General features: G+C 41.3%; 1 protein-coding gene and 1 non-coding gene across 15 annotated transcripts in view; both read left to right on the forward strand.

The window, feature by feature from the left end:
- The window catches only part of RERE (arginine-glutamic acid dipeptide repeats), a 466,287-nt gene that overhangs the window by 300,349 nt on the left and 141,629 nt on the right, over positions 1-24,309 (forward strand). For all 14 annotated transcript variants that reach the window (XM_063594922.1, XM_055104272.2, XM_055104287.2 and 11 more), the window contains 3 exons: positions 13,151-13,199; positions 21,574-21,698; positions 23,972-24,071. In XM_063594922.1, the coding sequence (XP_063450992.1) occupies positions 13,151-13,199; positions 21,574-21,698; positions 23,972-24,071 (274 nt within the window). The remainder of the gene's footprint in view (positions 1-13,150; positions 13,200-21,573; positions 21,699-23,971; positions 24,072-24,309) is intronic.
- On the forward strand, positions 9,931-10,055 carry LOC112438553 (small nucleolar RNA SNORA77). Its single transcript, XR_003026966.1, has one exon. It is a non-coding gene; the product is annotated as a small nucleolar RNA SNORA77 (small nucleolar RNA).

Genomic DNA, 24,309 nt, shown 5'->3' on the forward strand with positions numbered 1-24,309 from the left:
GATAATTAGTTATTATCTCTTCTGAGCAGTTTCTGATAGGGGCATGCCTGTATTCCTGCCACTGTGGGTGATAAAGCATGAGTCTGATTTATTTTTCTTTTTGGTCTAATGAGACTCATGCTTGAATGTACTTTTAAAACAATTCTGAAAGATAACTGATCTCATATTGTATACTCTATGATACTTTGAGTCTAAGGTAAAGCACTTAATTCAACTGGGAAAATTAGAGATTATTTCTATCAAACTTCTTTGAGCTACACATTTATTTGTGATTATTTGATTTTTTTCCCTATTGGACATCAAGCTTTTGGGGCAGGGGCCAAGTCTATTCTTACGGTCTCCATTTCTAGTAGAGTACCTGGCAAATGGGTCTTTGGTATGAATATGTTGAATAAATGAATGCATCATCTGTGGTAAGAGGAAAGGCTAGATTTGGAGCCAGGTAGTGTGGTTCAGATTCCACCTAATAAGTGACATTGGGCAAGCGGTGACATTCGACAGGTTCCTTCCCTCCTCTGAGCTTCATTTTTCTCATGGGTAATCTGGAAATAAATATTTCTTACAGTTTTTGTAAAGATTAGATGAAAACAACTTGGAAGTGCTTGGCACATAGTTGCTTAGTACATTATTGTTATTAATTCGCAGGTCAAATGTACAGTCTCAAGCTCATGTAGATATGATTATCTCAACAACAACATATATTTTTAAATTTTTAATTAAAAAAAATAGGCATGCAGGTCTCACTTTGTTGCCTGGGTTGGTCTTGAACTCCTGGCCTCAAACTATCTTCCTGTCTTGGCCTCCCAAAATAGTAGGATTATAGGCATGAGCCACTGTGCCTGGCCAACATCTTTTTATTTTTATTTTAAATAGCCTGTTCAACTAAGACAATGCTAGGGATTGTTTTAGGAATTACACTAATTATTAACCACCAGTATGTTTAATAACTATTTACTGATCCACTTTCTTCTTACTCTCTTTGAGTGTTTATGTTTTTCTTTATACATCTTGGAGTTCTTTTTTTTTTTTTTTTTTTTTTTTTTTTTTTTTAAAAGAAGCTCTACTTCCATAATTTATAATATTGGGTGTGTTCAGCATTAAACATTTCCTGCCACTTTCTCACTTACACACACTAGGTGCGTGTGTGTGTTAGTTATTGCCTGTTTGTGTTCTCTTCCTTCTATATTCATACCACTGCAGCGAGGAGGAATAAGGCAATTGTCATGTTTTTTTATAACATTTCCCTGAGGGGACAAAGAAACCTTTAGACGTGTTGTAGACATGCTTGCTTGGTCCAAAGTCCCTTTTTTTTTCTGGAGGTGCTTCATTCAGCTTTGTTATACAGTTTGATTTCAATATGCAGAAAGCTAGCACCATCTTGGGTCAGGAGAGCAGCTTAATCTACAGCGACTGCTGCTTTGTAAGTGGGTTTCGGTCATAGTGGCTTTTTTTTTTTTTTAAGTTTTTTGGCTGAATCTCCGTGTGTGTGCAGGCAGCTTTGTTAGGCCGCAGCCCCTAAACTTTGCCGCAGGCCATTACAGTAAAGTTCCCTAGGAGCCTGTGGTGGAATGTTGTTTTATGACGTTGCCAGATACATGGTAGGTTACCACGTAATGGAGAAGAGAGAGAAGGCAGATAAGAAATTTAGACAACGGAGCAAAGTCACTATAGCACTTTGAAACTGGATCTTTCTCACCTGTTAAATTTTTTGACCAGTTTTTTTCCTGACATTACTCATACATTATTGTGTGTGGAGGCCATATTTACTGCATCTTACCAGCATGGAAATTCTTATTATTCTTCAGGCAATGCCAAATTTCTAGTTCTGGACCCTGGATTATATTTAGGAGGACCCTGTGGGAGAGCTGCCTGTGTGGCCTGGAGTCTTCTTCAGTAATTAACTCAGTGTGACCCCTTAAAAGAGCACTTTTCTTTCCTCAGGCCTTGATTTCTTCTATTAAGCTAGAAGATTGGATCAATGGCCTCTCAGGAACTTTCCACAGAGAAAATTTAGAATTTTATGATTTTGGATTTTGGACAAGTTCTTGTGTTGGCCTTTGTATTTATTTGTGTGTGAATATGGAAGTGGTAACTTTAAGTTGACTAAATCTCTTTGTCTTTTCATTTGTATTTGTTTTTAGTTTTATTTTTGATTGAATAATGAATTTTGTTCCTGTTAGGCAGTTTAATCAAACCTACGTTTAAGTTAATTTTGCTTGGAGGGCTGGCTTTCTGTCACGGGGACTTCACTAGCTAAGCTTTGCAGCAGAGCCCTTACTTGCTGTCTGTGGCTAAGCAGTAGTTGAGTTAGAATATTGGAGTCATTTATTTATTAAAAATGTATCTAGTAAGAGCCAGTGAGTTCTGCATTATGGTGACCAAAATCAGTCTTAGTTCTTACCCGCATGTACTTCCAGTCTAGAGGGCAAGACAGCCATTCAAAGAAATAACTACACAAAATAAATATAAAATCCTGACTGTGATATGGGTGGAAGGAGAGGTAAGTGGTACTTCGGGAACTCATAATAGCAGGATTAGCTTCCATTCTCACTTATTGCCAGTATATAGAGTTTAGTAATATTAATGACCCCTAAGCAATAGGTACTATGTCTAGTTCTTTCCATAAATCATCTTTTATTTTTATAGCAACCTTGCATAATAACATTATCAACTTCATATCATAGATGAGGAAACTAAGGAATTAGATTTAATTGGGTCCTCAAAATCACACTTAGAGCAAACAAAACCTGGGTACTGAAACTTATTTTTAAAATTTTATTAGCGACAGGGTCTTGCTCTGTTGCCCAGGCTGGAGTGCAGTGGCATGATCATAGCTCACTGCAACCTCAAAACTCCTGGGCTCAAGTGATCCTCTTGTGTCAGCCTCCCAACTAGCTGGGACTGCAGGTGCATTTTACCATGCCTGGCTAATTTTTAATTTTTGTTGTTTTTGTTGTTTGGTTGGTTGGTTGGGTTTTTTGTTTGTTTGTTTGTTTGCAGAGACTAGGTCTTGCTATGTTGCCTAGGCTGGTCCTGAACTCCTGGGCACAAGGGACCCACCCACCTTGGCCACCCAAAGTGCTGGGATTACACACATGAGCCAGCCACCACGCCTGGCCTGATACTAAAATTTTAATTCAGGTTCATTTAATTCTGAAGACCATGCTCTTTCCCTGCTTTTGAACATCTAGACTCAGGTGTGGGTGTGACAGCGTCATGGGAGATCCTAATAGGAAGTACAATGATGTTTCTTTTAATGTTTGTTTATTTGTTTATTTATTGCTGTTTCTTAAGGAGCAGGGCTAACCCACAGAAAGTGTGCCCAGAGTCGGCCAGCACAATGATTTTATTCAGATTTATGGAAATTTTTCTCTAAAAATGAATGGGAATATATGATGGGATAGAATACAACATTCGCATGGCTTTTTAAGATACTATGTTAGATTTTAAAAAGAAATTTCAGACTTGTTCAGGGCAGCTTTGAAGTATGTGTTCATGCTGGGGAAAATTGAGAAACCCAGCATATTGCACTAGTCTTCCTTCTTAATCCTCGCTTTCACTCCTACCTCACAATCCATCTAAAAAAGTGATTCTGATAAATTGCCTTTTGGTTTTCTTAAAATGTAGTGTATTTTGTTCTGGACCCACAGACTTCTTCTGTGGTCATTTTCTAAATGTGCACTAAGTAGCGTTTCTAAGATCTTCATTCTGTTGATGCCATGTCAGTCTTCCTGCTCAACTTAATACCCTGTGGAAAAGATAAGAATGTCTGCTGTGTGATATTTACCATCTGAAGGACAGGGAGAGAGATTTCTCAGTGATCTCATTCATACATGACTCCAGCCACAGAACAAGGGTCTGACTTGAGCCTTTTCTGTCCCAGCACCTTGGGAATGGGCCACAGGCTACACGACTGTTATGACCCAAGGCTTGGGGAGGGGCTGAATGAGGGGGTCAGCTCTTGCCCTTAGTTGCTTCATGGTGGTGCCTTCTGTTCATGTGTTCTTCCCATATCTGTATCCTCCTCCCTCATCTTCCCTTGTAGAATCAAGTGCCTATCTTAAGCAGTCACCGTGATCACATAGAGATCTTTGGGCGTCTTTGGTGAATGTTCACAGAACATTGCCTTCCTGCCCCTTCCCCTTTCTTCAGGGTGAAGAAGTGGCCGCATCATGTTCTGGGCCAAGCCTCTGGGTTGGGCTGGGATCCTGCATCTAGCAGGCATGCTCTTCTCACAGACCCTCCCTTTGCCTGCCATCGCCACCTCCATCTCCTCTGCAAAGATGCTTCTCCCTTTTTGATATTCATTTACAGGCTCCCTGCTCCTTTCTGTCCATTCCCTGTTTACTTCTTAGACTAAAACGTTTCCATGGTAACAGGTTACTTTTCAAAGGGAACATCTTGTCATTTTATTTAATCCACTGCAGCTGAAGAGGACTGAAATATTAAGTTGTAGTTGCTATGGATACTGCTTTGTTACACTGGGGTTTTTTTGTATCAGATTTCATATACAATGACTTTCTGTTTTTTTAATACTTCAGGAATAAAAACAACAACTTACCATTATTGTAATTTGGCTTCTGGAACTATTTTTTTCGTATTCTAAAACAAAGATTTGTAGAATAATGCAGGCTGAACTTAAGTTGTTTTGAAAAACATATTATTTACATTAGCTACACAGAGAAATTCGTTCTTTTGCTGGGGATGATAGTGACACTTCTTAATTCGGTTTTTGTAATATGATTCACAGTATAAAGATGTCTCCAAGATGATGAATCCACAGCAGAAATCCTTAGTAAACATAACGAAAAAATAAATATGTCACTTGGAGTTAATTTCTTGAATCTCATTGCCAATAAGCTGTGGCCCTCTTTCTTCAGTTACTGGTTCAGCTGTGTACAGTGTAATTTGAGGTTGATCTGTTTGTCCTTTAATCAGCTTTTCTCATGTCTGGTGTTCTTTCTGATTTCCCATCTGCCTGTAGTATATCCCCCTCTTCATTTGACTTTTTTAAAACTTTAAATTTTTTGGATTCACAGGAAGTTGCAAAGATACCACAGAGTGGTCTCATCTTTTGTAACTGTAATACGATACCAAAACCAGGAAACTGGCATTAGTAGATTGTGTGCGTGTAGTTCTGTGCCATTTTATCACATGGATAGCTTTGTGTAACCACCACAACAATGAAGAGACAGAGCTATTCATCACTACAAAGCTCTCCCTTTGTGGTCACACCCTCGGCCTCCCTCCCTCTCCCCACCATCTCTAACACCTGGCAATCACGAATCTGTCTCCATTTCTGTAATTTTGTCATTTCAAGAGTATTATATAAATTGGCCTCTAACTTTGATAGGTTTTTCTCTTTCATCATGACTTTCAAACTTAAAAAAATTATTTTGATCATTTTGTCTTGCTTGGGTGTTTGAAATAAACATAGAACCAAAATAGGGAAAGGGATATGGATTCTCATCATTCTGTTTGTAATTAATTGTGTGATTTTGGTTCAGTAACTTAATCATTCTGCCATATGGGAGTGTGATTGAGAGCTCTGACTTTGGAGTCAGCTGACCTTGAGTAGGATTCCTGATTTCTCCACTTATTTGCTGTTTAATCTTGGGCAACTGCGTAACATCTCTTGGCTTCAGTGACCTGACCTGTACTCTTACTACAATAGCACCTATCTTACTGGGTCGCCTGTAAGATTAGATAAGAAAATAAATGGAAATTGCTTACCTTGCAATGCCTGGTACATAGTAAATGTTCAATGGATATATTAGTTGCTTTATTACTGTTAAAATTAGTATTGTTATTATTATTACCTATGGAGATACTGCCTCATAGAGTTGTCATGGAATAATGAAATAATATATGCCCAGCATAGAAAGCACTTAGTAATTGATAGCTAGTATTATTATTTTGCTTGTGTTTGTTATGTAACTATAATACACCTAGATTTTTTTTTTTTTTTTTTTTCCTCTGAGAGAGTCTTGCTCCGTCCCCCAGGCTGGAGTACACTGGCGGGATCTCGGCTCTCTGCAGCCTCCATCTCCTGGGTTTGAGCAATTTTTCTGCCTCAGCATCTTAAGTAGCCGGGATTATAGGCGCCCACTACTGCACCCACTGCCACGCTTGGCTAATTTTGTATTTTTAGGGGTGGGGCTTCTCCATATTGGCCAGGCTGTTTTGGAACTCCTGACCTCGGGTAACCTGCCCACCTCGGCCTCCCGAAGTGCTGGGATTACAGGCACGAGCCACCGCACCCGGCCTACACCTAGATTTAAGATAACGTATGTGAAAACTCTTAAGATGAGGATAAAGATAGATGTGTGTGTATGTTGCATTATTCTGGACATTACTTGCATCTTTGGTTTCTTAATTCATACAGTAGTATCCTTTATATGTCTTGGCTAGGATTCATACTGCCTTTGGTCTGGATTTTTCTTCCGAAGTTGATGACCACCCTGGCTTTGACTAGACCTACTTTGTTAATTCAGCAGCATTGTACATCCAAGCAGAAACCTCTTTAGTAGCTATGTTTTGTTGTCGTTGTTGTTGTTTGTTTGTTTTTTGAGACAGTCTTGCTCTGTCACTCAGGCTGGGGTGTAGTAGCATGATCTTGGCTCACTGCAACCGCTGCCTCCCAGACTCAAGCAATTCTCCTGCCTCAGCCTCCTGAGTAGCTGGGACTACAGGCGCCTACCACCACGCCCGGCTAATTTTTGTATTTTTAGTAGTGTGGGGTTTCACCATGTTGTCCAGGCTGGTCTTGAACTTCTGACGTCAGGTGACTTGCCTGCCTCAGGTGAGCCACCACGCCCGGCCTGTTTGTTTTTTTAAAGACAGTCTAGCTCTGTTTTGCCCAGGCTGGAGTGCAGTGGTGTGATCATAGCTCACTGCAGCCTCAAACTCCAGAGCTCAAGTGATTCTCCTGGCTCAGCCTCCTGAGTAGGTGGGATTATAGGTGCGTGCCACCGTGACCAGCTAATTAAAAAAACATTTTTTATAAAGCCTATTGCCCAGGCTGGTCTCAAACTCCTGAGCTCAAGCTGTCCTCTTGCCTCAGCGTCCCAGAGTGCTGGGATTCCAGGTGTGCACCACCACGTGTAGTGCTGTGTTGCTTTGAACACAGGATAGAAAGACACCTGAATTTCTGTGAATAGCAATACTAACATGTCTGTTAATATCAAAACATTAATTAAATGCCTTAATACCTAGAAATGAGATAATACTGTAGAGCACCTAGGACAGATAGTTAAGTGCTGAAATGTTAGCTACTGTTGTTATTAATCAAAGAAGAAAGCTGGCATCTTCTAGATGAATTTTAGCCTCCAGCACTTTCTGAAGTTCAGAATGTGCCATAATCAGTGCTTCTCAGAGCTTAGCTTGTGGACCTCATTATTATTATTATTATTTCTCTTTTCTTTTCTTTCTTTTTTTTTGAGGCGGAGTTTCATTCTTTTTTTGCCCAGGCTGGAGTGCAATGGTGTGACCTCAGCTCACTGTAACCTCTGCCTCCCGGGTTCAAGCAGTTCTCCTGCCTGAGCCTCCCGAGTAGCTAGGATTCAGGCACACACCACCCGGTATGGCTAATTTTGTGTTTTTAGTAGGGATGGGGTTTCACCATGTTGACTAGGCTGGTTTCGAACTCCTGACCTCAGGTGATCCACCTGCCTCGGCCTCCCAAAATGCTGTGATTACAGGCGTGAGCCACCTCGCCCAGCCTATTATTATTTTTTAATCCCAAGACTTGGCTTCCCGACTTAAAAGTCTTCCGCCCTATACCAAAAGACAGTGATTGTCTTGAGGAGAAGCCTTGGTTCCGTCGAGACATTTGAGTTAGAAGCGAAGCTAGCCACTTTTTTCATGGAATATCAGTTACTCTTTGAAAGAACAACTGACAGACAAACTGTGGTCATTCATACGTGGGCATTTGGCAGAAACTTTCTTGAAGATGAATTAAGTGAGCTTGTTATTTCAAGGAAAACACTGATACTACTTGACAAGGCTAAGATTTGAACTTTCAAGTAAAAATTAGAATTTCGAAAAGCTTGTACTCACCACTCTGAGCCTGACAGCTTCTCTACACTGAAAGGCATTTCTTATGAGATAGGTGATATTAATATGATTTTTAAAAAATGCTGTATAAAGAACTGGTTGATATTTGAAAGATCTGCAGAACTGAGTAAACTGACATTCTCTATAAAACCAATGCATGACATTACAAAATCACATCTGAGTAGAAGATCCATTCATTCAAAGGCAAGACAGACCAATGGATTTCAGAGTAGCACAGTCAAAAGACTATTGATAGGCTTTTAGATTCACCTTGTGTACACATCTTTAAGAAATGATTACTTGTTGAGTTTTTGTTTTGTTTTGTTTTTGAGACAGAGTTTCGCTCTTGTTGCCCAGGCTGGAGTACAATGGCACGATGTTGGCTCACTGCAACCTCTGCCTCCCAGGTTCAAGCAATTCTGCTGCCTCAGGCTCCTGAGTATCTGGGATTACAAGCATGCAACACCACACCCGGCTAATTTTTTGTATTTTTAGTTGAGACAGGGTTTTACTATGTTGGCCAGGCTGGTCTCGAACTCTTGACCTCAAGTGATCCTCCCACCTCGGCCCCCCAGGGTGCCGGGAACTTGTTGAGTTTTTGGTGTAGTATCAAAAAGGCTATATTCTTCCCTTTTCTAGTTACATCGCTGTGTTAGGCTGTATTATCTTCATATAATTTAACCACAACAATATATTGCAGCAGATTGAATTCAAAAGTAGATAGGAGAATCTAGCTGTCTTTTCTATTAAGTCAAATATTAATGAGATTTGCAAAAACATAAAATAATGCCTCACTTTTTACTAAAGGTTTCTGCTTAAATGCAATTACTTTTTATAAGAATATGCATATTGTTATGTAATGGGCTTATTGCTATTTTTAAATCAATATTTTGAAAGTTTTCAAAAATTTAGATTTCTTGGGATGTTCAGTAATTTTTATTTTTATTTTTTGTAATAAGCTTTATTTCTGTTTTGTCCAAGGCTTGGGAGAGGGGTCCAGGGTAGTGGCTGGAGGCGCTGCTTAGGCAGTAGCCCTGAACTTTGAGAGGGGCTCCTAAAAGTTTGCTGGGCTCTGTAGGCTCCTAGTGGTGCTTGAGGGTGAGTCTTTTGGAAGAAACATTTACCCAGCCCAGCCTGGGGAGGTTGGTCTGGTAGTCGCCGATCTTGTTGTTGAGTTTCACCTCCTCATCTAGGAAGTGGCTCTCCGGAAGTCACAGAGATGGGGGTCTGTGCAGGCAGAACCCAGGGCCTAAAGATCGAGGATCTGGTTCAGATTCTTCCCCAGAGCCATGGTGGCTTCCATGGAACCCAGGGTTTTTACCCCCACTCATTTTGAGATGGCTTCTCCACATCCTGGAAATGGGTGCCGCTGCCACACACACATCTTCAAGAGACACTCAGTGCCCTGAATCTTCTTGGCCGATTCGTGGAAGAAGTCACTCATGCCTCCCAGAGCTTGCGGGGTTGGTCAGCAATGAGGAGCTAACCACAAAAACAGTGGTGGCTGGTCCCAGAAGCAGGAGATGGCCGAGAAGAAGGGTGCTGGAGGTTGCAAATGGAGAGGAGATTGGAGGGCAGTTGGAGGCTGGAACAGATGGAGTCCCAGGATATGTGCTGTTCAGACATTGTTTGAAACAAGAGACAGATTCTGGGACCACAAAGACACACTCCAGTAATTATTAAGAGTGTAAAAGGGTACAGAGACCCTTTTAAAAGTTTGAGAAATGTTAAGTAAAAGACAAAATGTAGTCATTGCATGAAGATTGCAATTGATGATTAAGAGTGTTTCCTACAAGCTGTTGATACTGTCATGTTTAAATATCATTAATGAGTGAGGTGTGAACCACAAAAGTGCATTCAAGAAGGGAGCAGTTCACAGACTCACTTTGCACCTGGCTGCAGCCTCATGGGGGTGCTTTTTCCATGTGCCAGGGAAACATTCTGGGGTGTTGTGGCTGCCTGACCTATCAAGGGTGATGCAGCTGTCTGGGGATACAGGATAAAAAAAAAAAAGAAAAAGAAAAAAGAGAGGAGAGCAGTGCGGCAGCAGGGGAGGGATACTTAGTTCAGTAAGGAGGATTCTGATTGCTCGGTGGATCCAGATACAGCTGGATGCTGGCACTTCCCCACCATGTGTACTTCTTGTCTTTCACCTTCAGGTCATATTCTGACAGTTTTTCTGTCAGCTGCATCAAGCTTTCTCTAAGGTGGTGTGTTGCTATCTACCTCTTTATATCTTGGACCTAAAAAGTACTTTTGCCATTTATTCTATATTCTGTAACTCTTGCATATAGTAGGCTAATGCCATTGTCTGCACCTCAGATCCTACCTGCTCAAAAAGAACTTTGTTGTATTCCTTGCTATAGAACCCTGATATTTAAAAGTTACATACAATTTAAAAATACTTTTGTTGCAAAGAGGGATTTTTAAATAAGCTTTTAAGAAGTTTCCTTATTTTATCTTGGTTTTCATGTTATAGCCTACTTATTAGTACTCTTCCCTGTTATAAACTTAAACAATTTTCAAGTCTCTTAAGATGGCCCAATACATTTTTTTGTCTCATTTGTATTATTAGTTTAATAATAATTATCTGCATCCTATTTTTATGGAAATACGTGAGATATAAGTAGTTCTAGTCAATAGGGTATTTGGGAGTTTGTTTCATTACCATGGTACATTGGGTTTTTTTAAGCTAAATATGATGATAAATTGGCTTATTAAAATAAAAATGGGGTTGGGCAGTGAGTGCGGTGGCTCATGTCTGTAATTCCAGCGCTTTGGGAGGCTGAGGTGGGGGTGCCTTTGAGCCCAGGGTTTTGAGAACAGACTGGGCAACATAGCAAGACCTCATCTCCAAAATAAAATAAAAATCAAGCAGGAATGTTTTTTCTGGAATTATCAAGGACTTAACAGTGTAGCCATGATATAGAAATGATATCCAACCACTGGAGAACTCCAGAGTAACAGACCTTCTGGAAGAACCCAAAGGTTGAGCTGCAGGCAGAAGTTACTGAATGGGCTGTGGCTGAAGGTTTCTGAAATGATACATTCTGGCTAGACCTACTTGTAGGCAAGAAAGCATTTGGAAAGTATTTAGAGCTTTTGGCAGCTTGTTTTGCTCACAGCTAGTTAGAAAATAGAAAAGGACAAGTTGGAAGGGAAATAGTGGTAACACTGACTGCTTGCTTGTTTTTCTTAAAGAAGCGCTCGTGATTAAAATAACTTGTGGCTGATTTGATTCCTTTACATACCTCCTAAAACAGCTTCTTCCATTTCCTGCATAAACCTATGAGAACAATCCATCTTTTAGCTTCGTTTTTCCACATACATTCTCCTAATGAAGAAATGAAGATGACTTGTATGATGAAGTCAGCCCTGTCACCGCCCCTCCCTTTCAGCTTGCCACCTCTGCATGCTTTCATTTCTACTTGGAAAGTCCTCTTTTTTTTCCCTGCTGCTAGGCCTATTATCTCCTTCTGTGTCTTCTCTTGAAGCCGCCTCATGTTGATACCTCCCCTTCACATTTTTGTACTGTGTCTTTTGAAGTGTCTTATGTTGATGAATACGGGCATCGGCCTGTTCTGGTGTTTCGGTGCAGATGCTGCCTCGCCAGCTGGAGGCTTGTAAGATTCTTGATGACGGGGCCCCCACATTTCTTCTTCTTCCTCTTCTTCGTCTCCTCCTCCTCCTCCTTGTCTTCCTCCTCCCTTTCTCCCCTTCTTCCTCCTCTTCTTTTTTTCTTCCTTTGTCACATTTACCACCACCTTTGCCCAAGCAAGATTCTTCATGAGAAAATGATTGGATTAAAAGAAGAAAGTACTGGGCCCAGGTGCCCTAAAGGAAATGATAGCTTTCCAAAATGCATTTTTAACAATTTCAAACACAGTGGGTATGGGTATCAGATCCATGAGAGGAAAACAAGAGCATGTGCCTCCTTTTAGGCCATCTTCTTTGACACTGTTTTGTTTGTTGCCTTTTTTATAGACAGGGTCATGCCCTGTTGTCCAGGTTGGAGTGCAGTGGTGCGAACATGGCTCACTGCAGCCTTGACCTCCCAGCTGAAGCGATCCTCTTGAGTAACTGGGTCTACAGGCGTGCGCCACCATGCCCAGCTGATTTTTAATTTCCTTGTAGAGATGGCGTCACTCTGTGTTGCCCAGGCTGGTTTTAAACTTCTGGGCTCAAGCGATCCTCCCGCCTTAGCCTCCCAAAGTGCTAGAATTACAGGTGTGAGCCTCTGTACCTGTCCCTGTTTGTTGCTTTATCCCCAACACCTAGGACAATTCCTGGCTTATAGTAGGTACTTAAATATTTGTTGGATGGACGGACGGATGGATGGATGGATGGATGGATGGATGGATGGATGGATGGATCAGTATATGTCCTAGGATAAGTTTTCTTATTTGTATTTTATAAGGCTTATGGTAGGGCACCCTGAGATGTTTTGAAAGGAAGAAATGACTGACTGGAATTGTACTACAGGAATGTCCATCTCTCTGAGGCATGAAAGAATGATGTTATAGGGGCCAGGTGTGGTGGCTCGTGCTTGTAATCCCAGCACTTTGGGAAGCCGAGGCAGGCGGATCCCTTGAGAGTCAGGAGTTCGAGACCAGCCTGGCCGAACATGATGAAAACCCAAATTATTAAAATTACAAAATTTACTGAAATTTACTACTAAAATTACAAAAATTAGCCGGGCGTGGTGGTAGGCACCTGAAATCCTAGCTACTCTGGAGGCTGAGGCAGGAGAATCAATTGAACCCAAGAGGCGGAGGTTGCAGTGAGCCGAGATTGTGCCACTGCACTCCAGCCTGGGCGACAGAGTGAGACTCTGTCTCAAAAAAAGAACGATGATGTAGGAAGGTTCTCATGAAAGGAAGCTGCAGTTCTTAGGATTTTCGAAGGAAAAGGTTTTAGAGGTGCATGTGTGGTGGTGGGTGGTGTATGTATACAGAACATTAGAAGTAGTGGGGACGTTAATTCTTCCTCAGTTTTTCCTCATTTATTTGAAGAGAATTACTTTTTTTGAAAAATGTGTGAATGTTTATGTCAAAACTATATTGCGCTAACTTAATCTGCTCTATTTCTGTTCCAGGAGGCTGAACAGTACCCAGGGGGAGATTCGTGTCGGTCCTAGTCATCAGGTGAAGTTCATGTTCATAGCTTCCTTAATAGGTTTTTGTTTCTTATTACTCTGCTGGCACTTTATTCTGTTGAGCAGCATCTTAGAATGTTGTTATTGCTATCGGGAATTTTATATAAATACAGAGGTTTCCCCCCCGCCCCCCAGATCACCACATACATTTACCAACTCCCATTTTTAAGTGCAAAGTTCAGTAGTTAAGTACATTAATATTGTTGTATAGCCATCACCGTCATCTATCTCCAGAACTCTTTCTATCTTGCAAAACTGAAATTCTGTACCCATAAACAGTAACTCCATTTCTCTTCTGCAGCATTGGCAATCACCATTCTCCTTCCTCTCTCTGTTTTTGACTGTTCTGCCTCATAAAAGTACCTCATGTGAATGGAATCATACAGTATTTGTCTTTTTGTGCCTGATTTATTTCACTCAGCATAATGTCCTCATGGTTCATCCGTGTTAATAGCATGTGTCAGAATTTCTATCCTTTTTAAGGCTAAATGACCCATTGTATGTACGTATCACTGTTTATCCATTCATCCGTTGATGAACACTTGATCACATATTTTTATTTAAAACATTTTTAAAGCCAGGCACAATAGCTCATGCCTGTAATCCCAGCACTTTGGGAGGTTGAGGCGGGCAGATCACTTGAGGTCAGGAGTTCGAGACCAGCTTGGCCAACATGGCAAATCCCATTTCTACTAAAAATACAAAAATTAGCCGGGCGTGGTGGCAGGCGCCTATAATCCCAGCTTCTTGGGAGGCTGTGGCAGGAAAATCACTTGAACCCCGGAGGCGGAGGTTGCAGTGAGCCAAGACTGTGGCCACTGGACTCCAGTCTGGGCAACAGAGCAAGACTGTCTCAAAAAAAAAAGATAAAAGATGTTTAAAACCTCTTTTCCCGGCTGGGCGTGGTGGCTCTCGCCTATAATCCCAGTACTTTGGGAGGCTGAGGCAGGCGGATCACCTGAGATCGGGAGTTTGAGACCAGCCTGGCCAACATGGTGAAACTCCATCCCTACTAAAAATAGAAAAATTAGCTGGGCATGGTGGTGTGCACATGTAATCCCAGCTACTCAGGAGGCTGAGGCAGGAGAAATCACTTGAACCCAGGGGGCGGAGGTTGCAGTGAGCCAAGATTGCGACACTGCACTCCAGCCTCCAGAGCGAGACTGTCTGCAAAAAAATAAACAACTTCTTTTCCTTCAGGAGAGTCAAGATGGTTAGGACACTTTTCAGTCAGAGGGTTGCTGTGTCACGACTGTTGCTCTTTCTTATTTCATTGCATTTATTACAGCTCTTTGGTTTTTGTTGTTGTTTTTACGTTTTTCAGAGACGGAGTCTCACTCTGTTGCCAAGGCTAGAGCACAGAGGCACGATCATGGCTCACTGCAGCCTTGACCTCCTCCTGGGCTGAAGCAGTCCAACCTGCCTCAGCCTCTGAGTAGCTGGGACTGAAGGCATGTGCCACTGGGCCCGGCTCATTCTGTTTTGATCTCAGTATCAGTTAGGATGCTTTCACTGACAGGACTCTGGCTCTGTTTCTGTCTCCCATGTCATGACATCCTGGTCAGGCAGGACTGGGGCTCTGCTGTGCTTCTCTGAGACTCTCTTGTACCCAGCTGGCCTCCATGGAAGTGGCGTCATCCTCAGCTCAGTTTGACTAATTCTAAGATACACTTTTTTCCTTCATATTTGCTCATATAGTTGGGCTTCATTGTACATTCTGTGGTGTGGTTATAATTTATTGGCTATGTTTTATCCTTTCTCAGTGCACATAAAATAACAGTGGATCTTATAATGAATGAAATTTAGCAAGTGTTGAGAGGAAGAAAGAATTGGACTTCTTTTCCCCTTAGGAGCAAGGGAAATTTCCCCAGCAGGTCCCCAGTAGACCCACATATTGTTGCCATGGATTGGGTCATGTGTCTCTTTCTAAACCATGAGGCAAGAGTTTAACATGATTAGCACTTGAGTTGGAATGGATGCTGGGGAATCCACAGCTAAGGCCATCATGTCTAAAGACATGGGATACAGGCAGCAGTGAGCCTTGGAAGTGCATAGAGATTTCAGTCGTCTGTCTAGTTATTATTTCTGTCTAGATTTTGAGCATTTCTAAATTGTGTGTCATTTACATTTTTAAATAACCTATTTTAACTCTGTAATGAAAGAACTTAAGAAGCGAAGGAGTTACGAAGTGAACACAAAAACTATCAGGGTCACATAGTTTATAGAAGATACTTCTCATCCCAGACCTGGGGTTATAACTGATACAGACTGAAAGAAGCTGCAGGAGGACAGTGTCTGCTTGTTCAAGTAGAGTCTTTTGTTGGTGTGTTCCATTAGGTGGGCCTGACTGCCGCCTCGGGGCTGTATTTTCGGTCTGGGAACCTGGTACTCACCTAATGCCACTCAGTTTCATCTCCCATTCTCTACTTTCTCTTGCACTGTATTTTACTACCCATTTTTTCCCTCTCACTGTGTATTTCCAGTGTCTTGAGATCTTTGTACCAGACTTTTATTTTATAGATTTTTTTTTTCCTACCATAAAAGAAAATGTAGTTCCTAAGGAAAAGATGCTTACATTCTTGGAAAAGGAGCAAATTTACTGTGATTGGATTTTTGTATACCACCATTTAAAATCAGATGTTTGGTTTTTTACATCAGATTTTAAATGTATTCTGTGTGCTTCATTTTCAAAAAGAAATGTTTTGGAGCACCAAAAATAATAGAACTTTTAAAAATGAATTGGCAACATTTACCTTTTTAAAATTTTTGACTTTTGGCTCACGCCTGTAATCCCAGCACTTTGGGAGGCCAAGGTGGGTAGATCATTTCAGCTCAGGAATTCGAGACCAGCCTGGGCAACATGGCAAAACCCCATCTCTACAAAAAATACAAAAATTAGGTAGGCATGGTGATGCATGTCTGTAGTCCCAGCCACTCAGGAGGCTGAAGTGGGAGGATTGCTTGAGCCTAGGCGGTTGAGGCAGCACTGAGCCACGATCACACCATTGCACTCCAGCCTGGTGACAGAACCAGTCTTTAAAAAAAAAAATTAACCTTTTTATTAGGAAAATATTAACATATACAAAAGCAGGGAAAGAATGATACAGTAAAGTCCTTCTCTTCATTACTCAGCTTCCACAAGTATCAAATCCTAGTCAAACCCATTTCATTTATTCCCCCTCACACCTCTTCCTGCCGTTATTTTAAACGCCTCACAAATACATCATTTTCCTTGTAGATGTTCCAAAAATAAGGGATTTGGACACAATCACAATATATCAGAACATATAAAAATTAGCAATTTCTTAATATTCAAGTGTATACGATGCCCAGATTTCCCTAATTGTCTGTCTGTATCTTTCTCTCTCTCTTTATATTTTCATAGTTCAAATTAGAATCTAAATGAGAGCCATTCATTGCAGTTGGTTGATACATCTCTTAAATCTCTCTTAATTCCCAGGTCCTTCCCCCAGTTCCCCAGTGTATGTGGTAAAGAAGCTATTTCATCCTGTAGGGTGTTCTGCAGTCTAGATTTGGCTGATTGCATTAAATTTGTTACTTTGCTCTTTGCATGACTTGAGAATTAGTAGTTAAATCTAGAGGTTCGGCCTCATTCTAGTTTGGTACCCTGCCTTCCAGAAAAATGCTTCCTGGGTGGTGGTAAGTGCTTCTGCCAGGAGGCTCATATGTCTCTTTTTTAATTGTAATTAGCAGCCACTGATCATTTATTTTTTTTTTTTGAGACGGAGTCTCACTCGGTCGCCCAGGCTGGAGTGCAGTGGCACAATCTTGTCTCACTGCAACCTCCGCCTCCCGGGTTCAAGCCATTCTCCTGCCTCAGCCTCCTGAGTAGCTGGGATTATAGGCGCCCGCCACCACACCTGGCTACTTTTTTGTATTTTTAGTAGAGACGGGGTTTCACTATGTTGGCCAGGCTGATCTCGAACTCCTGACCTCATGAAACACCCGCCTTGGCCTCCCAAAGTGCTGGGATTATAGGCCTGAGCCACCGCGCCTGGCCACCACTGATTATTTCTTAGATCCATTATTTTATTAGGGATTTCAAAACAGTGATATTCTAATTCTACCATCCATTTATTCCTTGTACAAATAAATGAAACTTCACCCTTATCTTTCCATGGTTACCAGTGGATTTTAGATTATTTTTAAATCTATAATCAACTTTAATCAGTTCTTATTGATGATTAAAAGATCCATTTTGGGCCAGTAGGAGCATCTTCCTTCGTATTTGTCCTTTTCACTTAATCCCAGTGGTTTTTGTCCTTTTCACTTAATCCTTTTTCTCTGGTAAGACATGATTTTACTGCCTCACCTTATACATTGTCTTCCCTAGATCTGGAATTAAACTTGTCTCAGAAGAGCCCTCTTTTATTGTAGTGGGAAGTGGTATTTACATACTGGGTGCTGGGGTATTCATTCTTACTGGGTTGGTTGCTATTTCGAGGCCTTTTCAGTAGACAGAATAGGAAATAGGTGTTTTATTTCCCTACTTTCTTAAAGATAAAATACATTCTAAATTTATGCTGATACATCCAATTCAAATTCAGATTTTTCTATGGCCTTTATACTAATTCTGTCCTTCTTTTATCTATATCTTTATTTTTTTCCCGTGACTCAAATCCCATTTTTTAATGACACCAACAAAATTACTTATTTGCTTCAATTCCATAATACACATATAACAGCCCAGAATAGCAATAATCACATGGCTACAAACAATATGCTTATTGAAAACAGCTTGGTATTGCATTTTGTTATGTATATCCTGCCAGGGCTGTATAAGCAAATTAATATATCTTAGAGTTACTTGAAACAGTTCCTAGAGTAAAACCAGCTCAATTGTTGCATTTCTTTCCATTTGGTGTACAGTTTTAATGAGATTATTATTATTTAAGCTTCTTATTTTCATTCCCTCTGCCCCTTCTTAAATAATAATATACATCCTTTTGCTACCTTTCTTTTAACAATATATTCTTGTGTTCTCCTCATAGCAGTATGTAGAGCTCCTTCTCATTCCCTTCTATAATACTATTTCATAGAACTCCATGTATGAATGTAGCAGTTTATTCATCTGATCCCTATTAATAGGCATATGAGTTGATTCCAGTCATTTGCCATTACATGTAATGCTGCAGTGAATAGCCTGGGCATATAGATTTTGATGTTTTTGCCAGTGTATCTTGGGGCTATATCCCAGAAGCGGGATGGCTGACTTAGAGGACAAGTGCATATATAATTTTGGGGGTTTTGCCACATTCCCCTCCACAGAGATTGTATCGGTTTGTGTTGACACTAGCAACTAATATGAGTGCTAATTTTTTTCGTGGCTTTATGTGTTGTCAAACATTTGGCTTTATGTCAGTATGATAGATGCAAAGTTGAATATGTGCCATTAATTTGCATTTCTGTTGTCAGAGAGGTTGACTCATCAATTCTTATGATTAAGAGGCATTTTCGTTTCTTTTTCTGTAAACTGTCTAATTATATTTCTAGTCCATTTTTCTCAAGAATGGGGGCGAGGTTGGTCCTGCTCACAGTAATAGTACTTTTTGATTAATAACAGACATTAGAGAACTGCTGTACCCAGTACTGTACTCGGTGCTGGGGAAGCAGAACTCAGTACTAGTGTCAAAGACCTTTTGACTCCAACATTTGTTGTGTTACTGTTGTTTTTATTATTATTATTATTATTATTGTTGTTATTATTTTGAGACGGAGTCTTGCTCTGTCACCCAAGCTGGAGTGCAGTGGTGCAATCTCAGCTCACGGGAACCTCCGCCTCCCAGGTTTCAAGCGATTCTCCTGCCTCACCCTCCCAAGTAGCTGGCACTATAGGCGTGTGCCACCACGCCTGGCTAATTTTTGTATTTTTCGTAGAGACAGGGTTTCACCGTGTTGGTCAGTCTGGTGTCGAACTCCTGACCTCAGGTGATCTGCCCGCCTCGGCCTCTGAAAGTGCTGGGATTACAGGCGTGAGCCACCACGCCAGGCCCATTGTGTTTTAATTTTATCCCACTATTTTCACTACGTATTAAGCAGAACTAATTGTGACACTCAGTTCGATGTTAGAGAAGTCAATACTTAACCAAAGAAGAACATCCTTGCTTGGAGAAAGTCAGCTTGATACACATTTAGAGGCATGGAAGACAGCCTGTAAAGCTGTGTGGGTGCTGACGGCTAGCCTGAGAGCCACATGGCCTACTAATGTGATGTTTTGCTATGCAGTTGCCTCAAAAACTTGAATAACCAACATTTAAAACCACAAACTTTTACATAAACGTGAAGATTTCTGGAATTTGGAAAAAGATGGAGGATGTACATACACTGGGTCCCATTCCTGTGTGGCAGCATTCCCTGGATGGGGCGGTTCTATCTCCATTTCCCCGTGGTCCACTTCACTCTTGAGTTCTTCACACCTGCACATCCAGGTCGGGAGCCACTGCCACACATAGCTGTTCAGCACTTGGAATATGGCTAGTCCAGATTGGGATATGGCATTTTGTTTAACGTGACTACTAGAATATTTAAAATTAAATATATAATTCTTATTTTATTTCTGTTGGATGGTGCTGGCTTATATTCAGCCTGCTGCATTCACTTAAATTGTTTGCCCAGGCTTCATGTCCCATGGAGCTCTATCAGACTCATGTGCCCATGGTCATCATTTGACAGGATGAGAACATGAGTATCTTGCAAATGTCTGACTTTTCACAGGTCTCTGCCGGTTATGGTGGTCATGGCACCTGCTTGCTCTTGCTCTGTCCCAGCAGAGTGTGGGTGAGAAAATGCCACAGGTATTTCAATCTGATCACTTACAGTCTTGGTGGGGAGCACTGTTGCTCGAATATTTTTTTAAATTCTTTTTATTGAGGTATACTCTATGTACAGCGAATTGTTCGTATCTTATGTATGCTTTTCAATCTGCCGTGATGATTCGTATCAAGGCACAGAACATTTCTGTCATCCCAGAAAGGTCCTTCCTGTTCTTCACAAGCAATTCCTTCTTTCGTAAAGCAATCACTGCCCTGATTTCTGTTACCACAGGTCAATTCAACTACATATGTGTGTGTGTGTGTCTGTGTGTGTGTGTGTGTGTGTGTGTGTGTATATGTATATATATATATATATATATATATATATTTTTTTTTTTTTTTTTTTTTTTTTTTGAGATGGAGTCTTGCTCTGTCACCTAGGCTGGAGTGCAGTGACACAATCTTGGCTCACTGCAACTTCTGCCTCCCGGGTTCAAGCGATTCTCTTGCCTCAACCTCCCAAGTAGCTGGGATTACAGGCACATACCACCACGCCTGGCTAATTTTTGTATTATTAGTAGTGACGGGGTTTTATCATGTTGGCCAGGCTGGTTTTGAACTCCTGACCTCAGGTGATCCACCCACCTCAGCCTCCCAAAGTGCTGGGATTATAGGCGTGAGCCACCATGCCCAGCCTTAACTATATATAAATTTTTAATATTTTATTTTATTTTATTTTATTTTATTTTATTTTATTTTTGAGACGGAATTTCGCTCTGTCTCTCCCAGGCTGGAATGCAGTGGCACGATCTCAGCTCACTGCAACCTCTGCCTCCCGGGTTTAAGCAGTTCTCTGCCTCAGCCTCCTGAGTAGCTGGAATTATAGGCGCCCGCCACCGTGCTTGGCTACTTTTTGTATTTTTGGTAGAGACAAGGTTTCAGCATCTTGGCCAGGCTGGTCTTGAACTCCTGACCTTGTGATCCACCCACCTCGGCCTCCCAAAGTGCTGGGATTACAGGCGTGAGCCACCAGGCCTGGCCTCAACTATATTTTTTAATGTTTACTTAATACTCATCTAGTTTTGGTATTGACCATGACTTATATTGCTATTGACTGTCTTAAGAGTAACACTATTCTAATAGGATAGCTCACTTAATTTTTTAGCAAATATCCTTAGGTGAGGTATCATTTGCATATGTCTTCTTTGTCAGCTTGTTATATTGGAAATGTATGTGTGTTTCCTTCTTTATCAATAGCTGTTATCGTCTAAAGACATTATTTTGTTTTTTTGTTTATTTTATGCATATGTGTGTGCTTCAGTTTTACTCTTGGTATCATGCTGGCACTGGTTTACTTTGACACTGTTAAGCAGATATTAAGCAGTCTATTGTGAAATCTTCTATGGTGAAATGATCCTGACATGTGAAATAGGTCAGTTTAAATGACTCATGGTTTTGTTGTTATTTTTCTGCTGTCCAAGGAAAGAGGCTCAGTAAAACATTGTATATGTTCCTAAAGACTGCTTATTGAGATAGCTCTTTATAATTAATACATGCCTTGATTGTGACTTACTCATCCCTGTCTTACAGGCCAAACTTCCAGATCTGCAACCATTTCCTTCTCCAGATGGTGATACAGTGACCCAACATGAGGAACTGGTCTGGATGCCTGGAGTTAACGACTGTGACCTCCTTATGTACTTGAGGGCAGCAAGGTAATAGGAATCTACCTCCATCCTGCTTTCTGAATTAGACCATCTGAACTGATTATAGGCAGTAAACTTTGCATTTCCCCTGAGATTTTATTTCTATATTGGGCGTTCTCTGACTTTAAGTTTGGTTACACCCTCTGTAATCGGGACCCTGGCTCTTCTTACCAGAGAAAAATAGTTTGAAGTAATTTTTTTCACGATGAAGTAATGTTTTTCTTCTTGGTGTTTGCCCCACATCAAATTTTGAAACTTTTCAAGAGGAAAACAGCTTAGGCCGTACATACAGTTACCAAAACCTCTCAATCCAGTTGAGTACTTCAGTCATTCAGCTCATCTGAAAACCCCACTACAGAGGGGTCGGGGTGAGGGGAGGGAGAGCATTAGGACAAATAGCTAATGCATTCGGGGCTTAAAACCTAGATGACGGGTTGATAGGTGCAGCAGAGCACCACGGCACACATATACCTAATGTAACAAACCGACACGTTCTGCACTTGTATCCTGGACCTTAAAGTAAAATTGAAAACAAAAACAAAACCCTCTACAGATTTCATGTTCTGTCTCTACTTTGTGGCTGTTCATTAGTGCCTGTCCTGAACTTGACATTTTTGTGGCTTGCCTACATGAGAATATTTATCTGTGATCACCCTCGTGGCAGTTGCATAGAACATACAAATGCCTTCGATGCAGAGAGAAGTGTGAATTCGCTCCTCACACGCCACAGAGCGGGCGCCACAGAGCGGGCGTCACAGAGCAGGTGTCACAGAGCAGGCAGGCAGACTTTGTATGTAGTGATTCTGGGTCTTGGCAACATCAACAGCATGCAACGACAACAAAAACATGAAAGCAAGGATTAGGGCATCTGAATTTTAACCCTGGATGGGTTTGTGGGTTTCTTTTTTTTCTTTTTTTCTTTTTTTTTTGGTTGTTACTTGTTTTGTTTTTTTGAAACAGGGTCTTGCTGTGTCACCCAGGCTGGAGTACAGTGGCACAATTATAGCTCACTACAGCCTTAACTTCCTGAGCTCAAGCGATCCTCCTGCCTCAGCCTCCTGAGTAGCTAGGGTTATAGACCCGTGGCACCATGCCCGGCTATTTTTAATTTTGTTTTTGGTTGAGATGGGGTCCTTTCTGTGTTGCCCCAGTTACCTGGCTGTTTTCTAGTCAACGGTGTTGTGCATGGTGGCATTCAGTAGAGATGAGAATGTGTAAGTGGAGTGAATGACTAAGAGGTTTTATCTCTGGTTTCTCACCTTTTTTTTTTTTTTTTTTTTTTAAAGACAGGGTCTCACACTGGAGTGCAGTGGCATAATCATGACTCATTACAGCCTTAACCTCCTGGGCTCAACTCATCCTCCCACCTCGTCCTCCCCAGTAGCTAGGACTACAGGCATGCACCACCATACCTGGCTAATATATTTTTTTTCTCTCTCTGTGTTGTCAGGGCTGATTTTGAACTCTCTGGCCTCAAGCAGTCCTCTGGCATCAGGCTCCCAGAGTGCTGGGATTACGGGCGTGAGCCATCACACCCAGCCATAATTTTTTACTTTTAATTCACCTAAAGGTAGTTGATATGCAGAATGAGAGGAATTAAGTAAAATTTTAGATGACTTAATTTCACATGTTTTCTGGAAACTTTTCTTTCAGAAGATTGTCATCTACTGAAATATTGTGGCTCATAGATTTAGATTCTTCATGCTCTCAAATCTAAAATCTTAGTACTGCTAAAGCATGGGAAGAAACAATACAAATGGATCTGACTAAAAGTAACATATGTCTTTCTGCGTGAGTGAAGAGGAACTTAAATTTATTTTTGGTCTCGGCGTGATGGCTCACGCCTGTAATCCCAGCACTTTAGGAGGCTGAGGTGAGCAGATCACCTGAGGTCAGGAGTTCGAGACCAGCCCGACCAACACTGTGAAACCTTGTCTCTACTAAAAATACAGAAATTAGCTGGGCATGGGGTGTGCCTGTAATCTCAGCTACTCGGGAGGCCGAGGCAGAAGAATCCCTTGAATCCTGGAGGTGGAGGTTGCAGTGAGCCAAGATTGCGCCACTGTACTCCAGCCTGGATGACAGAGTGAGACTCCATCTTAAAAAAAAAAAAAAAAAAAAAAAAAATTAAACAGGAGCAGAGGCAGAGCTGGGAACTGGTTCATCATGCATGTAGTAATGGAATTTGTTCTGGGCTGGAAATGTCCTCTGAAAATTGAAGGTCTAAGTCTCTGTCCTGATATTACTATGTACTAATAAAGGAAAAACCTTTTCTTCTGAAGGAGCATGGCGGCATTTGCAGGAATGTGTGATGGAGGCTCTACAGAGGACGGCTGTGTCGCAGCCTCTCGGGATGACACCACTCTGAATGCACTGAACACAGTAAGTCTTTTGAAGTCACCCTGAGTGGGAAGACACTTCATTTTCCCCTGAACTGGCTATAGGGAATGTGTGATGAGTGCGGAGCATGAAGTCGCCTGTAGACTCAGGAGTGAGTTGTGGTCTTGGCTGTTGGGTGCCATGGGGGCTCCAGGCCAGTGATGTGGCACCTGCAGGTTCATTTCCTAATCTGTGTCTGTGCTGCAGGTTTGAGGTGACTCTCAAATAAGATCCTAATAAT

The sequence above is a fragment of the Pan paniscus genome, chromosome 1 (genome assembly GCF_029289425.2).
Source record: "Pan paniscus chromosome 1, NHGRI_mPanPan1-v2.0_pri, whole genome shotgun sequence".
In the NCBI taxonomy this organism is placed as follows: domain Eukaryota; kingdom Metazoa; phylum Chordata; class Mammalia; order Primates; family Hominidae; genus Pan; species Pan paniscus.